This window comes from Bos mutus, chromosome X (assembly GCF_027580195.1).
Source record: "Bos mutus isolate GX-2022 chromosome X, NWIPB_WYAK_1.1, whole genome shotgun sequence".
In the NCBI taxonomy this organism is placed as follows: domain Eukaryota; kingdom Metazoa; phylum Chordata; class Mammalia; order Artiodactyla; family Bovidae; genus Bos; species Bos mutus.
The window spans coordinates 18509986-18530188 of record NC_091646.1 but is presented as its reverse complement, the minus strand read 5'-3'; the positions used below and the strand labels follow the sequence as shown (position 1 = coordinate 18530188).

The 20203-nt window shown below is 38.1% G+C and overlaps 1 protein-coding gene across 5 annotated transcripts in view; it reads right to left on the bottom strand.

Annotated features, from left to right (window-relative positions):
- Positions 1 to 20203, bottom strand: part of FGF13 (fibroblast growth factor 13) — a 568541-nt gene that overhangs the window by 54398 nt on the left and 493940 nt on the right. For all 5 annotated transcript variants that reach the window (XM_070365900.1, XM_070365897.1, XM_070365898.1 and 2 more), the window contains 2 exons: positions 18312 to 18422; positions 12840 to 12943 (listed from right to left, as the gene is read on the bottom strand). In XM_070365900.1, coding sequence (XP_070222001.1) covers positions 12840 to 12943; positions 18312 to 18422 — 215 coding nt within the window. The remainder of the gene's footprint in view (positions 1 to 12839; positions 12944 to 18311; positions 18423 to 20203) is intronic.

Genomic DNA, 20203 nt, shown 5'->3' with positions numbered 1-20203 from the left:
CCTGCATTGCAGGCAAATTCTTTACCGTTTGAGCTACGAGGGAAGCCCAATAGATGCTATGTACTCAATAAATCAGTGGGTCGCAATCTCATACTCTTATGACACATTTCATACAGAGGGATCTCTATACAAATGACAGTGAGGTCTTGGGAGAACTTTTCAGATTACTGAATTCTAGATTTGATGAACTCTATATACTGCTAGCTAAGAAAATTATATCATATTAAAGAAATGATTTAAGGAAATTATGCAAATGACACCTAGACTTGAGTATTAGGCAGGTATGCATAGAAACAGGCTAGAATTGTATGTTTGTAAAACCTCTCAACAGAGAAGGCAATGGCACCCCACTCCAGTACTCTTGCCTGGAAAATCCCATGGACGGAGGAGCCTGGTAGGCTGCAGTCCATGGGGTCGCTAGGAGTCAGACACGACTGAGAGGCTTCACTTTCAGTTTTCACTTTCATGCATTGGAGAAGGAAATGGCAACCCACTCCAGTGTTCTGGCCTGGAGAATCCCAGGGACGGGGGAGGCTGGTGAGCTGCTGTCTCTGGGGTCGCACAGAGTCAGACACGACTGAAGTGACTTAGCAGCAGCAGCAAAGCCTCTCAAAGGATGACTCAAGTCACCATTCAATGACGCATAACAATACTCCAGGAAATAACAATAATAATAAACACTCAATTAGGCACCGGTGGTTAAAGCAAAGCAAAACTCCAAATCAACTAATTGTCCATCTTCTTTCAGCAGGCTTTTTTATATCAGCATTTAGTCAGTTACAATAACCACCCTATCACAGCACCAATCAACTCTCATTATGGTTCCAATTTTTAAACTCAGGCAGCTCACAATTATCCTGACAAAAATGCCAAGTATTTCCCTCTTCCAAAAAGAAGATCGACCATATAAAAAGACTATTGTATAAATGCTTCTGTATTTGCCATAAAAAACACAGTGTCAAATATTCTGACAGAAAATTCTAAGCAAAATAACAAGAGAATCTGAGCTTTAGGTGAGTGATAGAACCATTTAAAACCTGTTTGCAGAGCTACCTGTATGAATTATTAGCACAAATGGGGAAAAAAGGCAATGATGGCAAACGTATTTGAAAAGATCTGCCATCATATAATCTCCTCTACTGACTCACTGAATTCCTGTCATTTCATGGCATATCTTTACCACTATGGTGGCAACAGGGATTATGGGGCCTGGGCCAGGTCACCCGGACTGTTGAACCCAGAAGGTGGAGCGTCACCCTTATAGCCTAGTTGGAATTTCAGACCACTTATAATCTTGTGGAAGAAAGAGTAAAGTTTCCTTTTTCATTTTGGGTCCCTGAAACTGACAAGACTGAGGTGTCTCGACTGACAGAAAGTTCTGAAACAAATCTAGTCCAGAATTGTTTCAAAACCATCTGGAATTCTTCTACTTCTTTAATACTATCACTCCTCACCAGTTTGCTTCCATCTTTTGATATTATGATGGTACACAATTACAAAAACAGTACTACCATCCCGCCGGCTGGTTGTCAAACTTCCTCTCTGCATCCACACGAAAGTGACAGCTAGGAGACCAGAGCCCTTACCTCTTTGACAGCAAGAACCATGCAAATAGATGAATATCTCCACAGACAGTAAAAGACAAACAAAACACACCCTACCCCTCAACCTTGAGGTCAAAATCCACTAGTCTCACCAAGGCTTGAGAGGTTCAAGAAAGCTGCTGTTTGAGGGATGGTGAAAGATGAATTACGGAGATAAAAAAGCACCCACCCTCCCCGCACCCCGACTCTGGAGAGAGGGCATACCAAAAAAGCTTCCAAACCATGGAAAATAAAACACTGATCTGTGTGCCCCAAGTGTGAACAAAAATCAGGCCATGGTCCAGAGCAAAGAAAAGCACTGAGCAAAACCAGCCATCACGGTTCCCTTGACCTCTTTTCTCTAGGTTAATTATTGGTTTGAATAAAGTCTCATGCCTAGATCAAAGACACTGGCACTTAAAGTGTTTCCTGAGCCTATTATCTTATGCGAAATTTAAGAATTGTTAGATTCAAATACCCTTGTGACATGCAAATGCTTTGTTTCATGGACTGCCCTACTGGAATCAGAACTTTTTTGGTCTGAGCAAATGACTCTCTGGGAATAGAAGAGAAGAAAGAAACAAAGTCAGTGGGCTAGGTGACTTCCCTTGCTGGTGAGGATATTACGAATGTAAATATAACAAACAGCTTCAATAAATGTGCTTTTTATCCATTTGCTGTCTCTAGTGTTAAATACCTATCTAACCACCCACCTAGTCAGAAAAAAAGTGGTCATTTCCTACCAGTGATCTTCATGGCAAATGAGGAAATGGAGCCAGATTTTGACCCTACAATTTCCTCTTGCTCTGAGACCCCTCTTACTCAGTGACCATATCAATATATATTTAACGCAACTGGTAAATTTCCACAATGATGCACCCTCCCCCACCCCCATCCTCAAGGACATTCAAATTGTTTCCCTATATGGAATTTCTTACAGTGAATTCTAGATTAAAAATATCATTGCCAGGAAATGGCAACCCACTCCAGTATTCTTGCCTGGAGAATCCCATGGACAAAGGAGCCTGGTGGGCTACAGTCCATGGGGTTGCAAAGAGTCGGACACGACTGAGCGACTAACATACACACACACACACACACACACACACACACACACACACACGAGGCTGCCCAACTAGGGGAGAAACAGGTTATGTTGATCCCTCCAGCAGTAGATCAACTGTTAACGATTAGGGCTCGGAACTTAGGACAAATCTCCTTATGTGCACTATAAACTCCAGCCATCGTCAGTAGAAATCAACGTGATCACAGGGCTGCCTAGTATCTGAGGATGTTGCACAGATATCTGGTCGTTGATTGGTTGATAAAGCTCTTGGGCTATTTCAGGCCCAGATGTGTGACTGGGCTTTCTGAGACTGGAGGAATGCAGGGAGGTTTCAGCACATTTGTATGTTAAAGGTTATGAATTAACTATTAATAATAGCTAATCTAGAAAGTATATAAATTAACTATACTCTAATATAAAATAAAATTTAAAAAATTAAATAAGATATATGACACAGTATAAAAATACTCAGCTTCTGATCTCTCCTAGGCTTTGCCTATAACTTCTTCAGTGGAAAGAGTCTGCAAAGTATTAACACTTGTATTACGGTAAATCATCCTTATGATGATGTGGGCAGGGACCAGGGAATACTGTATATAATACTTTTGAGAATTTTTTAATCAAACCAACAAGCAAACACTTTTGTTGTTGTAGCCTTGCTGATTTGGGGGCCAGATTATAGCAATGGGTTTGTTATGCACAGGATTTTCTGTTATGCTATTTGCTATACACAAAGGAGTATACCTGTTGACATCTCATTTCTGAAAGCTATCACTGTCATTTTCTAGTGTCTCTTTGTCAATTATGACAGTGTCATGGGATGATTCATACCCTCCCTCTGTTAGGTATCTTTTCATCCTTTGTATTTTTACAATCTATGTCCTAACACCTTGGGGTGGTTACTTACATTTGACTTTTCCAAATCTCTACAACAATTTTTTTTCTCACGTAAAAAATGGACATCATCTCTCATTCTAGCTACTTGTTTTATGCTGAGCCAGAATTCCTATAACATCTGAGGCCCTTATGGAAGGAGATGTAACATGGCTACTGGCTATATGTTAAATCTTTTTAAGAAATCAATTGAGGCTTTTCCAGTACTTTCACTTCCAAGACTGTCAAAAGCAGTTAGCATCAGAGAATCTGATGAATAACTTAATCAGAATTTTAGTACAGACGTGTTATCTATTCACACATTCAGCCTAGGCAAAACATATTAAATGTATTAGTCAGGGGCTTGCCAGTTATTAACCTTGGTTACAGCTATTATAATGATCAGAGAAACGCTTTCATTTAAAGTTTCCCTGTTCAGAAGTCACAATTCCCTTTAAGCAGTGTAACCATTGAAACCAGTGCTGTTGCCTTCAATTTTTTTTTCTCATGTCTCAGTAATTCACTTTCTTATATAATCTTGAAATGTTAACACTTGCAAGGAAGGATGGAAGGTTAAAATTGGCCCTTTTAACTTATTTTAAATATTCCAAAGGCTTGACAGAAATAATGTGCTTTGTCCTTATTCTTTATTATATACATCTTTACTAATTTAATAAATATTTATTTAAAAGGTAATTTTTGCTGGGCATTGCTCTCTGACTAAGAGGGAGGTGGAGAAAAATAAAACCAGTTATTCCTTAATGAGCATAGGATTTATTAGGCAAACTATTCTTAAATATAGCTTTCATGGAAAAAAGGATAATAAGAAAAAGGGTCTTGATAAGCTCTGTGTTTTCCTATCACAGTGTAGATTAACATTATACTAAAAAAACTATACAAACAAGAAAACAGGGACTAAAAACAATGCCTATACCAAGCCATGAGATTCACTGAATGATTACATAAAATATAGCTAAAAAGTCTTATTTGCTCTGTTTTATAAAGCTATTAAGCATTATCAAATATGTTGCTAGAGCAATCTCTAAAGGTATTACACATTTGGTGCAGGGTATGTATTTAAAACTGAATTATTTTAGGAATTCCATAATAATTCATCCTGTAATAGCAACAGAGCTATGAACATAAAATTGGTTTCTTTCATTATCTTTCATGTGTTGTGCGTGTATGCATATGTGTACATGTGTGTGTATTACCTCCTTACATCTAGTTTTCCTTGCTAAAATTCTTCTTTTTTATTCTTGCCAGTTATTTTATTTATTAGCTCCAACAGACTGGCTTTTTTTCCTAAAAATATGAATTTAGCTTCTGAGTTAAAGCCATGAGACACTCTTTTAAATATGTATCCCAATGACCTTTCATTTGGATTATTTTTTCAACTTGGCCTCAAAAACAGAATTGAGAGCCAATCTTATTCTATTTAGCTACAACTACTATTGTTTCCTTGATTTCTGAGAAAGTACTATCCTCAGTCATTTTCTCCACCTAAGAAATGAAGAGCTTCACCCTGAATAATTTCCCAGTTTGGTTATTTCTTTTTTAGGGAGAAAAGAGAGAAGGCCCTTGACTTTGAAGGCACAACCAACCAGAATCATCTAATTTCACATTCAAATAATGCCAAGCTAGATTTTCTTTCACATTTGAATGAAATTTCCATTAACTGCAAAGAGAACTAAACATGTGAAATAATCTGTGACTTAGGAAATGTGTTTTGGGTTTGAAAATTATGCTGATTCACCGGTATTCTGAAGAAATACCTAAGATGAATACAGATACTTTGGTATATTTTTCACTACAATAATTATAATGACCTCTAGTTCAATAGTACCAATATAATAACTGCAAGCCTCTTCAAAACATAAAATTTGTCTCCTTGAGCTAGCAGAGTCATTCATTAACAAATAAAATGTGCTTGTTTTCTTTGCCTTTCTTCCTGTAAAATCATCCCATTGTTTACATTTCCCATTTTATTGATACCACTCAGAAATAGGGATGTATGTGTATAATTACCCTTACAACCATTAGTCTGAACTGAAAATGTCAATCAAAAATGTTTAATCCCACAGCCCGTGGAAACAAAAAAGTTTTCTAGATGTGAGTGAGTGAAAGTTGCTCAGTTGTGTCCGACTCTTTGTGACCCCATGAACTATACAGTCCATGGAATTCTCCAGGCCAAAATACTAGAGTGGGTAGCCCTTCCCTTCTCCAGGGGATCTTCCCAAACCAGGGATCGAACCCAGGTCTCCCACACTGTAGGAGGGTTCTTTACCACCTGAGCCACCAGAGAAGCCTTTTCTAGAGGTAGGTACCAAAATTTGGAATCTAAGTTTTTGAATCATAAACACTAAACATAAACTAATGTTTTAATTAGAAGGTAAAATTTGTGTCTACTTGTTTTGTAGGGAGCGCTATACATGATGGCTACTGGCTATATGCAAAATCCATAATGATCATTTTCTTCTGCATTGGATATGATAGTGCTCATGTTCATTTGAAATGTATTTTCTTTTATAACTGAGTTAATCCCACTTCCCTAAAGAGCAGTAATGTTTAAACCAGTGCCCTTTCACTTAATTCTATTAAATTGAAAAGTCTGTCATAATAACCCCAGAAATTAAATTATACAAACTTGCTGATATACAGATTTGACATAACTCAAACATTTTACATGCTACAAATGTTTGCTGGGAGTACCTTCATCACTGTGAATTGATCGATGAATTCATCTAAACTTTAACATCCTTTCTGTATTAGAATATGGGCTTGAGCTGTGAAGCCATATCACTGAAAATTAGATCTTAAATTGTCACATACTAAAATCAGAGAAACTAAACAAATCTGTAAAAGAGTAAGTTCTCAGATGACAGCTAAATGTCCTGAACATCTGAGGCCTCTTAATATAAACAATCCCCCTATATACAGTATGAAATCAAAACATGTATCAGAATGCATTTTAATTTACCTGGACAATTTAAATTTCCATTAAATAATGGAATTTAAGCTTAGTGACTAGAATGCTGAACCCAGGAAATTTTTGTTGTTGAATTGCATTTTTTATGACACTTGTTCATTTTGGGGAAAATTTATTAAATTTTCTCAACCTCAAATTAGCTTATAGTAAACTTGTATGGTCTATCTAAAAAAAAAAAAACAAAACAAAAAAAAAAAACCAATGGTCATTTCTCAGTTTATGACTAATTATCCTATTTTTCTAAAGAGATTTGGGATACCTGAAAATATCATGTTAAAAACTGCATTCTCGAGAGCAAGTATTTACTCAAAGTGTCTCCCAATGGATTGTTTGCTAGTTGCCACAAAATAAATTTAAAAAGCAAGAACTATACAGTGGAAAGTCAGTCAACATCTTGAATGGATCATCAAAATTAACATCTGTGATGGGAGAAGAAACTTGCTAAGTTTAAACTAGGTAAAAATAATTCAATAGAGAAGGAAAATGTCCCCTTAATTCAGATCCCAAGTCTGCCTGGGCCCACGGGATCAGTAACACACACTGCTTCATTCCCATTGCATCAAGCTAACACTCAGGGAGACCTGCTTTCTGGTCTTGCATCTAGTTTGCCCAGGACCATAAAACAGCAGTTAAAATCACTCTTAAAAGTCCTCTCTAGAAATATATGAATAGAAAAGTTTTGCCTGTCAAAGGATTTCTACTTATCTACACATTTTAGCTACCCCTACAGTAACCCAAGCAACACTGTGTACTTTGGAAATGGAAAACAAGTGTTGATGAATGATAAATAATTAGGCAGGGAAAAATGCTGTTACTAAGTTCTGGAACATTTCAAAATCAAAAGATAATGCTTTGGGCTCGGCTTTGAATCTTTACTATCTTGTTTCTAATATCTGTTATTATTCCTCTATTAAAATAGATACTAGGACATTAATAACACTTTTACATTTAAGACTTGATTTCCTTTAGTTAATGTTTATTTCAAGCAACTTTGAAATATGTATAACAAATAGCTTTATATGAGTAAGTTTTGAAGAACTCTCAAAAGCTTCTGTACAACTCATTATTCTTTTTTTTTTCATTATTCTTGGTAAAGAAAAATCAAAGGTATGAACAAAGTTCTCTATACACAATGAATAATAATTTCCTTACAGTTCTAGAAAGACTTAGTTATATCACGGACAAAAGTAAATATGTTATGAAATAATGGCTAATTATGATTCTCTGTGCCACAGATGGTTTCTCACTGCCACTTGAGCCTACATCAAGTCTGCCCCCATGGCAACAAGGAAAAAAGGGAGGGAGGGGGGAAAAGGTGCAAAAATCCTGAGATTAATCATGGAAAGCAAATTGCTCTCTGTAGCAATAACAACATGGAGGTATTGTTTCTTTGTTTAATGGCCAAAGGGGAGTAAGAAAGGGCAAAAGTGTAAAATTGAATTTGAAAGAAATCAAGGGATGTAGAAGCAGAAATGCAAAAGAAGACAGGAAACAGAAAAGAAAATAAAATAAGAAAGCTCTTCCAAGGATCAGCATTTTCTTTCATCTCAAGAAATAGTCCTTCAGAAATGTAAAAGCAATTTGTTTGCAAGAACAGAAAAAGATCAGTTTCAGAAATTTCAGATATGGGACAGAGTGTCTATAAATGCATGGTTTCCAACTTCACTGGGGGTGGAGGTGGTTCTCAGTGCTACTCAGCAATCATTTTCCTTACTTGTCTTATTAGTGGTTTTCAACCCAGGCTACACATTAGAATCAGCTGGGGAGACTTAGAAACTATTCCTACACAGACTCCCCCCTCAGATATTTTGATATTATTGGTTCCTATTTAGCACACAGAATGGAATTTTCTTAAATGTCCTCAGGTGATCCTAATAGGTAACTAAGATTGTGAACTATCATCCAACCAGGGGTCAAAAACCATTTTTTTTAATAAAGGACTGCTGCTGCTGCTGCTGCTGCTAAGTCGCTTCAGTCATGGCCGACTCTGTGCGACCCCATAGATGGCAGCCCACCAGGCTCCCCCGTCCCTGGGATTCTCCAGGCAAGAACACTGGAGTGGGTTGCCATTTCCTTCTCCAATGCATGAAAGTGAAAAGTGAAAGTGAAGTCGCTCAGTCGTGTCCGACTCTAGTGACCCCATGGACTGCAGCCCACCAGGCTCCTCCGTCCACAGGATTTTCCAGGCAAAAGTACTGGAGTGGGGTGCCATTGCCTTCTCCGTTATAAAGGACAAGATAATAAATAATTTAGGCTTTGTGGGGCAACTATTCAACTCTGCCTTTGTATTGCAAAACTTTTGAATGGGCGTGACTGTGTCCCAGTAAAACTTTATTTACAAAAATAGGTGGTGGGCCTGATTTGGCCTGTGGGCCAGTTTATCCACCCCTGGTCATTAGACTGTCTCTTTCCTCTCCCTTTTTCTAAAACCACTGTTGCAAACCTTCACCCTGTGTCATCCTTATGCCTGATTTTTAGCTGATTACTCTTTATCTTGCTTCAATCATCCAGCTGGAAATTCTTCAACTTCCTTGTCCATCACCTGCAGATTCAGTGCACCTATGTTGACATCTGTCCTCATCGATTTACTGTAGAAGCAGCATCTCAAGGTGAATCTGATCTTCTCACATATTCAATTCCATCACTCTCTCTCTGACTCCTTTGAGACCCTAAGGGTCCCATCTCCTATGTCTTCAACATCTCCATCTCTACTGGCTCTTGACCTTCAGCTAACAAATATATTTAAGAGTCTTAGGCAAAGAACCCTCAAAGCCTTCTTCAATTCCGTGTCCTCCTCTAAATACTCACTCATGTCTCCCCTTCCCTTAGACATTCTACAGCTACTGCCTGTCCTGTCTCTTCCCATTCACTCTTCAAGTCACTGCAGTCTAGCTTCTGTCTCTACTACTCCACTCAAGGTGCTCTTATCAAGAATGCTCAAGACCTTCATATGGTAAATTTCTAGTTCTTGTTTTATTTGTTTTCTTTGAAGCATCTGACATTGTTGACTCTTCCAAAAACCCTCTCCCCACTTGTTTTTTACAATGCTATGGCATCTGTCACAATTTGTTCTTCTGTTGCAGGGCTTCCATGCTATTATTGCCTAATATTATTTGACAAACTCTTTTTTTGCTTCTCATGCTATGTATTCCTCAGCTATTCTCATGGCAACAGCCACCACCTACATGTGATAACTCTCACATTTTATCCCTAGCTCACACCTCTTTCTCAAGCTCTAGGGTCATATATTCAAATACCTATGCCAACCTGTACTTGGGTATCCTTTTTTTCCTACTATTGTTTTTCTTTTATTCTCCATCTTGGTTAATCGCTCACCATCAACTCAACTGCCAAAGATATAATTCTCACTCTCTTTCAGGGACCCTAATAATACTGTGCACATTTTAAACAACGTCTACCTGAAGATATTTCACTTCTATCTGTGCAGTGGATGGCAACTATATATGTTCAACCATACATGGTGCTCCTGTTTTCCCTCCAAATCCAAACAGCCACCAAATGCTCATGATTCTACCTCTGAAATACCTCCTGAATACATCTCCTTTTAGCCCCTGCCACTGCAAATGTTTTAAGGCAGACTTTACTCAGCCCTCACCAAGATATTTTTGATAACTTCCTAACAGATTTTTTTCCTTGCCATAGCAGTAGCCTCTGTTTCCTGTTCCTCTTTTCGCTTCCTCCTCGGGTCACTGTCCAATCCTATTTTCTCTAACAAAACTGCCTGCCATATTTCAGGAGCAAAAGTGCCATGATTTTACGTAAGGGACTAGTGATCCTTTCTCTTTAGTTACCCATTCTTCTTGACGAGATAAGATGTCATTTGGCTTTTTGGTCTTGTGGTGCTAAAATCACTAAGACAGGCAATATCCTCAGAGTCGGAGTGCTACACTTTAAATAAGATGATAATAAATGAATCACCCACTAAGGATGGTGATCAATGTGGTGATGGGACTCCAAGTCACAATCAGTAAGAAGTAATGGGAAGAATCAGAAGATTTATCCTGGAGAAGATTCCAATTCTTTCCTGGAGGAGATGAATTTGGATATCTTTTTCCTCTGAACTCCAGGATTATCAATCAGACATCTCTCCTCCTTAACCAAAATATAGCTTCTTTTCTTTAATAGGAAATATTTAAGATTTCTTTTCCTTAATGGGATATGTGTACAAAGAGACCCATATTTGCTATAGATTGGCCTGCCTACCAAAGAAAGGAAGCCCATCCATCTACAATGCTGAGTCCCCTGGAAGGCCTTCCTTAGAAATGAGCTCACATTGACATTTACCATTTGCTAGAATAATGGTCAACTTGAATGGTAGGGTATGAGTTTTGACATCAATTCCTTCCATGTAATACTCTTGCCCTAATTTTCTTAAGTAGGAGCATGTGTCATACTAACTAACTTACATGACATTTTCTCATTCTAACTTAAGTATTATTTCCAAACTGTTTAAAAACATTTACTATTGCCAGATTAAAAAAAAAAAAAAAAAACCAACCCGATCCTCTCATCAGGGCACCTCAATGGTGACCACAACTCAGGGAAATTCTGGATGTGTTACCAGTAATGACTTCCTATGTCATCTGCTATTTACCTTCTCAAAAGTATGCCCCATGTATTCCATTTAGTTCCCATGCCTGCACAGGAGTTGCAGAAAGCAATCATTTCTTTTATGAAAAACCTACCTTTGCATCTGGTCCTGGTGAGGTAGTCTGTTGATCTAAATAAAGTTAATTAAAATACTTCATTGTTAAATTACCTTACCTCAATGCACAAATCTGAAAACAAATCCCTTTTCCTATTGTTTTTAATAACGTGTGTGTATGTGAGTGTTCGTCACTCAGTCACATCTGACTCTTTGCTACTCCATTGACTATAGCCCGCCAGGCTCCTCTGTCCATGGAATTCTCCAGGCAAGAATACTGGAGTGGGTTGCCATTCCCTTCTCCAGGGCATCTTCCCGACCCAGGGATAGAACCTGGGTCTTTTGTACTGCAGGCAGATTCTTTACCATCTGTGCCACCAGGGAAGCCCTGCTTAGCCATGTATTTAATAAACTGAAAGATCTCATTTAGTTTGAGATACATTCAAATCTTGCATTTGTAAAAAGGATAAAACCCCTGCATTTATTTAACAATAAGACAGTAGAAATGGCCTGATGGGAATGCTGATAGGGACTGATATTTGAAGATTATGCTGCTAATCTTTTATTGTAAAATCTGAAATGTTCTACCCCAGTTTACCAAATGAATGAGCCCTTTGGTTCTACTCTTCTCCCTCCCCTCTTTCTCATCCTAGCCTCTGAAAAACAGAGTTATGCTTTGCTTTCATCATTTCTAAGAATCTTTCTACATTCCTGGCTTTGAAATAAATTTAAGGGACAGGCCAGAGCAAGAGTGTTTAAAGGTAACCACTTTTGCACTTTGAGGAATAGATATCTTTAGTTATGGTAATAGACTGCTTCAAGGCTATCTAGAAGAAAATCTGACAAGCAATTTTCTCCATTTTTAACATCTTATCCTTTTCTTAGACTGTATGAAATTCAAAACAAAGATTTGAAAAATCCATATATTAAGTGGTTTCCTCTAATCAGTAACTAGATCTACTGCTAACAGTAAAATCCTAACCCTGGCACTGTACCATTTTTGCCTATATTTAAATATAAAATTTTAAAAAGCTTAATGTGGCCCCAGGTTCCTAGCTGAACTGTTGTCTACATTGCTTATAAATTTCTTGAGAAAAGTTTCACTTTTTACTCCATTCATCACAAACTTCTAAGAAAAAGCCAAGCTGGAATTTGTATGTAAGAAGAGTGTACTTGATGGAAAAATAGTACTTAGAGATAGCAAACATGACCTAATAGAACTGAAAGGTAAGATAAAGAAACACTTCTGAAACTGTTCTTTGTGTCCTAGAGTTGATTTGAGGAAGTGGTCTCATTAATTTCCTTAGGAGTAAACATGGATAGATATATGTTGAACTGAGTTGTACAAATGGCTTTGCTTCCCACAGTTGCAAAGCAAGTCTGCAAGATAGACATTTGGGTTGAAAATAACAACCCAAATGCCAATTTATGCAAAAATGCTTAGTGAGTCTTTGAATTTTCTATCAAAAATGTTAGCTTCAAATGATTAATTAGTAATACATATACTTTCATTGGAAATTAATTTGTCTTTTTTAATATTTCCATCCAGAACACTCCTCCTTGAATTACACAAACCTGCAGTGATAACACATATGTAGCAATTTCCCTTCATATCAGATGAAAACTAGAATAATCAAAACATGAGCACAGTGAAAGACTTACCGAGGTGTACAGGTATCCCTCGCTGTTCATTGCCAAATACAGCTTGGTTTGAACTCCTTGAATAGCCACCACTCGAAGACCCACAGGGATGAGGTTAAACAGAGCTGCAGCCAAAAACAATGTGAAAACAAGGTTACAATATCGAATTCCATAGCTTTTCAATGTTTCCAGCAGGGCTCTCTGGTCTTTCAAAAGTAAAGTCTGCTTGGTAAGAACATTCATATACGTACATATGGATAGATAGATATGGATGATAAAGCCTCTTCTACCTTTCAGTACCCTCAATTCATGGTTGTAGTCACATAATGGGGATGTAATTTTCAAACACCCTGGAGAAAATGGAAGGTAATTCCATGGTTTGTACAGTGTTGGAGGTGGGGAATCTTGATGCTTCTGAAGTGATCCAGTTCCAGGAATTAGTTTACATATTAAATAACTTTATCTTCAACAAACCAAGGTTTTAAACTGCTCTCTTAGACAACTGCTGAGATTCACAGACACAGATATGATCTACCAGTTGGGGAGAGATTCCTAGAATCTTAGAAAAGACAGTAGTCCAACTCTTTCACCTAAATTATCTGTATTATTTCTGACACAGTAAAAAAAAAAAGAAATCCAGGACTTGAAAAAAAAAAAAGTCACATTTTGGAATCTCATGTTCCCAGAGTAGTATTTCTTAAAGAACATTTTTTTAAGATGGGGTTCAGAGGGGTCTTAGCTTTTAGTCTCTGGGAGCAAAGGTTATAGGAATAAAAACAACGAACTTGAGAATTTTATTTAATTTTTTTTCCTAAATAGTTGTAAGTGGGCAGCTGGCTGGTGCCAAAGAGGACTTCATTTCTCCATTTGAAGGTCTGATTGCGTGAAACTTACATCCCGGCTGTCCTCACAATCACACACCACTCACTGGAGAAAACCAGTGGGTGTCTTCCCCCTACCAGCTGTCTATTCCCTCCTACACCAGGAATAAAAATAAAACAGTACATTTTTAAAACATAGTGCTTGCCACACACATCTTTTGAAAATAGCCTGTGCACCTTTCTCTCAAGAGTCCTAGACCAATGTTGACGATTTTTGCTTTGGTGTGTAAGTTTATGGAGGATGATAAATCGGTCTGCTATCATTTCTGTGAGCAAGAACGTAGTCACCCCGTGGGAAGGAATATTTTTTCTCAGGTCTCTTATCTTGATGTATATATATTCTACTGCAGTAGGTGGAGTTATAGAGATAAGAAATATTAATGAAGAACTCAATATTCCTTGGTGAGCCTACAATGTACCTTTCCCTTAAAATCAGGGTGTTACCACAGAGGAGCTAGGACAGATTGTATGGTGCAAAATGCAAGTGTTCCTGCCACATGCTGCTGATGGCACTTCATTCAATACTCATCATATTAAAAGCTGTGCCCTTCTGTTATGTGAGGTGAAGGAAAGGAATTGCACAGATTGCAAACTAGGATCTCATGCTATATTTGACCATGCAGTGCCCAGGAATGAAGTCTGATCTTGTTCAGCATGTCATGTATTTGTTCCATCTCTTTCTGTGATGGCACCTTGCTCACGGCAGGTGCTCAACACACATTTGTGGACTGCTAGCAATCTGTATGGTGAAATCATGATATTATATTTTTGAAATGTAATAGATCACGGTCCCATTACATAACAGTTCAGAGGTTTAAAATTCTGATATCTAAGAAATCAAATGAAATCAAACAAAAACCTCCTTATGGGTTTGGCTTAAAAGGCATAGCACTAGACAACTATAACACCAGCGTATGCTGGAGTCCTAGTTTAATCAAACTAATAGATGATGATCGATGACAGGTAATAAAGGATATTTAGAATTGTTTCTAGAACTCCATTGTTTACAATATTCTGAACCTTCTTAGTTCCCTGAATACAGGTGGTAACAAGCAAAAAAAAAAAAAAAAAGAGAAAGAAAGAGAGAAATATTTGATTTTCACCATGTGCCCCAACTACTCTGACGTGTGTTTTAATGGGCAATAAAATGTTTAATTCTCAAACATCAGATAGCAGTAGAAGGAAGAGAAGCAAAGAATATGAGTAACCCATGCCCAGGATTATCTATCCCTGAATAATGGTATGAACTATACAGTGGCACACGGATTTTTCACTATGTACCATAGATATCTGTGATGCCCGATTCAAAAATAAAAAATACCACGCTAAAATAAAAAAATGAAGAAAACAGCAAAAGTGGAGAGTGACTGGTGATACCAGTCCAACTGTTTTTCTTTAGACATTTAATATCATAAACATTTAAGATCATTAAGATGAATTTATGATCAATTAAGATCATAAACAGGCTTGTCTGTCTAAAGGGACAGTCTTTCCAGATAAAAATGCAAAGAAATTATTACATCAAGGGTGATCTTGCACAGATTAAGTATGCTCCAATATGCCTCTGTTTCTCTAAATCTGGAGTACTTCTTCATGGACTTAGGATATTATTTTGATTAGGATGAAAATATGCTAAGCATGAGAAGAAAACAATGGATTTTATGTGTGTATCTAAAACACATTCATTAAACATCTGATCTCTCTTCTTCCATTTCTGTCAAAATTTTGAGGAAGAAATAAAAGGGCCCCATTTCTTGTCTCCTGTTGTATCTACATAAAAACAAACTCCTTGTACATTGAAAGACCCATTTTTCTTAGAGATGTGCACAGAGTTGGCACTCAGTGTTTGCTTAATACAAAAAGGAGGCCATCTTTTTGTTTATCAGTTGGGTTAAGATCGACTTCTCAAAGGGAGCAATTTAAAAAGTATATATTAATGTTGATCAGAAAGACTTGACCCATTAAATTGGTAACACTACTGGAGGTTTGAAAGGAAAGTTGCCTATTCTAACATGGCCCTCACTGAGTCCAAGGCAGATATAATAAAACTGCTCTCATGAAATGTCTATCATCTTTTCCTTTTCAGGGGGCAATACATAATTTACAATGGCTGATTTGTTCATGGTGAGATTTTACTGGACTGATATTTACCATTGTAATAAAGCTACCTAAGGTTAGCTTAAATGCATAATACCAAATATATGTTTTCAGAAATAGATGTATCTTGGTAAGTGTGAATTGATTTGTTTTATCATGATCTGGCTTATCATGTCAGAATTAAAATATCATAAAATCAACCAAGGTGAACCAAGTGAGAAAAAAATATGATGAAAAACCCTAAAAATTAAGAAAAATATAAACATAAATAACAAGGATGCATATTAAGGAAATAGTATATTAACAAAATAAATAATGAATGCCAAGAAAATTGCTTGGCTTTAGGGGGAAGAAAAGAATACATCTACATAGTTAGACTTCCATTTTAATGATGATCATTTTAATGATCACTTTAACCATTAAGTATTCTTGTTTCCTGATGACTTACACCCTACAATATACTCAAGTGGGAAGACAAGCTAGCCCGCCGGCCTCTGATCATACTTGGCAGCTGGGGCAGAGTCAAGCCCCAAAGGCTTGCTATTTCTTTTGAGACACTTTTCATTTGTGTGCTTCATCTTATGGTAACACTCACCCTTGGCTGACTCACCTCTCATTATTTCATTCTGCCTAAACACAGATTCTGGCTCTTTTAAGGCCCAACAATATCATTAGTATGCAGAAATGCCATGCATATCAGTCAGTTATAAGACAACCAGGAGCTATGCATATGCAGGAACTGAAAAGTAAAACTGACTACCTGAGTCCACAGTTAAGAAATGGAGCTTTATTTACATACACACGTGTGTGTGTGTATACGTATGTGTCTATGTGTAGATATATGTGTGTGTGTATAGTACTCTACAATGACTACATACACTGTGATCTTGAGGTGTGTGCCGTATCACTGCTTATACAATAAATGAATCGTCCGGGTTTTTTTTCCTTTTCAGGAAAGGCATGTGAACATTGGACCCAAAATAAACTTTTCCACTGATTTCTGCACTAATCTGCAGAAAATGTTAAAAGTAACTGAGGGAAAACCTGACTGGGTGGGGGTCATTAGCAGCTGATCATCAACTTCCTCTCAGTAATGCCCAACGAATCCGTTTTGCTGAGGCACTTTGGAAAGAGGAGCAGCTTTGTTGTTGTTCAGTCGTGAAGTTGGGTCCAACTCTTTGCGACCGCATGGACTGTAGCAATTCATGGGAATGTTTTATGATGGACTCACGTCTGTTACAGGGGAACAGTAAAACCCTCTAATTAGCCTTGACTCATTTTTTCAAATACAAGACTATACCTGAAAGAACATCTAGCATACTCATTGTAGAACTGCGACAGTAACAGCATTTTGCAAAACAGTGAAGAACGATAAAATCGTTTATGTATGGAACTTTTTCATCCTAGGTACCCACAGAGCTTTCTTTAAAGGTAATTAAAGGTGACTTCCTCTTGAGGTCTTGCCTTGGTCATCAATCAGCCCAGGAAGCTTTCTTAAAAGATGTGAAACTCTTTTAACATTCAACATTGGAACCCTTGTCTATGGCTTTGCTCTCTCTAGCCCTGTACCTCTGAAAATGCTGCAGAGAACTTGTTAGCTTTCAGATGGGCCTTTCTTGGCAATGGCACAATTTCTGGGAGATTCATGAAGTCTGAGGGAAATGAAATATAAATTATGGAAAATTGGGAAGGAATTGTGAGAACTAGGTGATTTAGCCTCATGAAATATTGAATATGTCTACAGCAATCTTCTAATTGCAAAAAAAAAAAAAAAAACCCACCAATTATTATCATTGAAGAGGGTGTCACTATTAAGGAGTTCATGCATTTATGACTCCAAATAAATAAAGCCTATCACAAAAGGTTATATAACATCTTGGAATCATTATCCTTCAGTAACTGGAAATAAAACTAACTTTCTTTTTGATGTGTTTCTCTTTTAAGTTCACCATGATGGTCTCCAATTTGGTCTTGACTTAAACCATGATTAAAAATAGCATGCTCAAAGAAATCTCTTTACCCACCTGTGGAAGTATCTCAATGTTAAAATCCCAATTAGTCTGAGAATTATCAGTGTGTGTAGGGCAGGGGGAACAGAAGTGAAAGCTTGTAATGATGAATTCTCCTGACATGAAACCACTCTTCTCTCTTGGGATGAGACCGGTGCTTAAGAGTAGAGATAACTGTGCTATTTCAGGATCAGTGTGGGGGTGAGTAAATTTTCTGTGGGAAAAAAGTAATAAAATCCAAAGGACAGCCATAAATCTATCCAGATTACCATGGAGATGACATTTGGATTGTTCTTCAGATGGTGTCAACATTATTTGCTACCGTTCACTATTTTAGATATTTTTATGTTCCCCTTCCTTTAGGCTAACCTGCTGAAATGGGATTATATAGTGCTGACTCTATTTTGGATTCACTTCGGGATTAAGCAGGGTTGTTTACTTAAAGAAAGAAAGAAAGTGTCAACAATATGCTGGGATATACTATTATTTATTTTGCAGTCACTTACTGTAAGTGCTGTCCTCATCTTTGGTGCCATCAATAGTTCCATCTGCCTGCAGCTGCAAGTGGTAACCTTGTCGACTGTATAGTTTGGTAACTATACCCTTAAGCTGAGGCTCTGCAAAGAGAAAGATGGTTGGGGTCAATTGATAAGTTGTGCACATATGGTTGAAAAGACTTAGAATTCGAATTCCATTTACAAATTTTAGTGGAAAAAGGTCAAACGGCACTTTTTATAAAGAGTCCTCTGAAAAAAGGAAAACAAGCAAACAAACTGCAAGTTTCAGAACCAACCTTCAGACTGAAGAAACATTTGACTGCCACCTGGTAACATTGGTAAAGCCCTAAAGCTACTGACAGCAGAGACAGTTTCTGATGGCGTGTCCTTTGGCTTACAGAGTGGCACTTCATCTCATTGAGCATTCAAAATGGCTTGGCAAGTAGCATATTCTGCCTTTTAACAATGTGCCACTTCTCATGCGGAAGGAAAAAGAGAAACACTAAGATGAGATTTAGAGTGGTTTTCCAAGCAGGGACCAAAAACACACCAGCAAAAGTTTCCCTCAGAATTACCGCAATTGGAATAAAGCATCCCCTCCATTCTAAGAAGGTTAAAAATGCATAAACAACCTGGAACCCCATCAAAGGATTTCTATTTAGAAAATTGAGCCGCCATACAAAAAAGGAGGGGAGAGAGGGAGAATAAAACAAACATATTAATTCTCCTTAGGGGAAAATGCGTGCAAAGAGCCGGGGTTTTGTTGGTGGGGAGGAAAGAAAATTAGTTCATACTTATTTTCAAATTTAGTATCAGAAATGTAATTATCCAAAATATGTGCTCTCAAGATAATTTTCAATTATGAATCACCATAGATTAATGAAGCACCTCATTTATCAATAACCGCCATGCTATCCAAAATTTGCTTTTATTGAATACAGACACCTGCACTGAAATGATATTTATGTCATTATTCAGACCACATAATCATGCTTTGCCACCGCTTAAACCTGTTTCAAAGCAAGCCTAATTTACAGCCCATTCCTTAAAAACTTCGAGCAAGCAGAAAATGTATGTCTGCATGTTCATTCCAGGATGTGTAGAACGCACAAATAGCGAAATAACAGACTGATACGTCAGAAATTCTGTAATATGTATCTAGTACAAGTAAGAAAATTGAGTAAAGGATCCATTTGGTTAAGAAGAGCCCAAGAAGCTGCTTCTTCGCCTGAAGGTAAACCTTGACGCAACCCGACACCTCGAGCTGTGTGAATTTCCCCTGGCGCCGGAACACCGCGCTGCTCTTCTCACTGAATTGGTTCAAAAGGACCCACGATCTGGTTAAATTCTCTCTTCAATCCTGCATTTTAGGAGCAAGTAACCAACCAATTTGACTAGTCGAACCAGATCACTAAGCTCTCGGCCACAGGTTCTAGGAATCCACCCCCTCCTCTCCAGCAAATATTTCAAAGCTACACCACAAGTCTGTCCCAGTAAGCTTAAAAGTGACCAAAGAAACAGAATGCCTAGACAGCGGAAGCCCAGGGTCCTTGGGGGTAGAAGCTGGGAGGGGAAGGGTCAGCGCTTCGGGGATGAAGGCCAGGGAGGGATTCCCCTCCCTGGAGGAAGGGGTGGGCAGGGGTCTGCCCAGCTCCGCGCCTGCAAAACACGCCATACACACGGCTGCCCAGAGCGCCCGAGCTTGCACACATGTGGCCTGTCTGGAAGCTGATGGCGCGCCCGCTGGGCAGGGTATGCCCCCCAGCTCTGCGCCTGTCCCACGGCAGTTGCAATGCAGCAAGTCTGTTACTGTTACGAAGGAGGCGAGAGAGGGATCGCTTCCCACGCACGCACACCAGCTAGGTGGCCACATCCGCACTAGATGGGCCACCGACAAACTC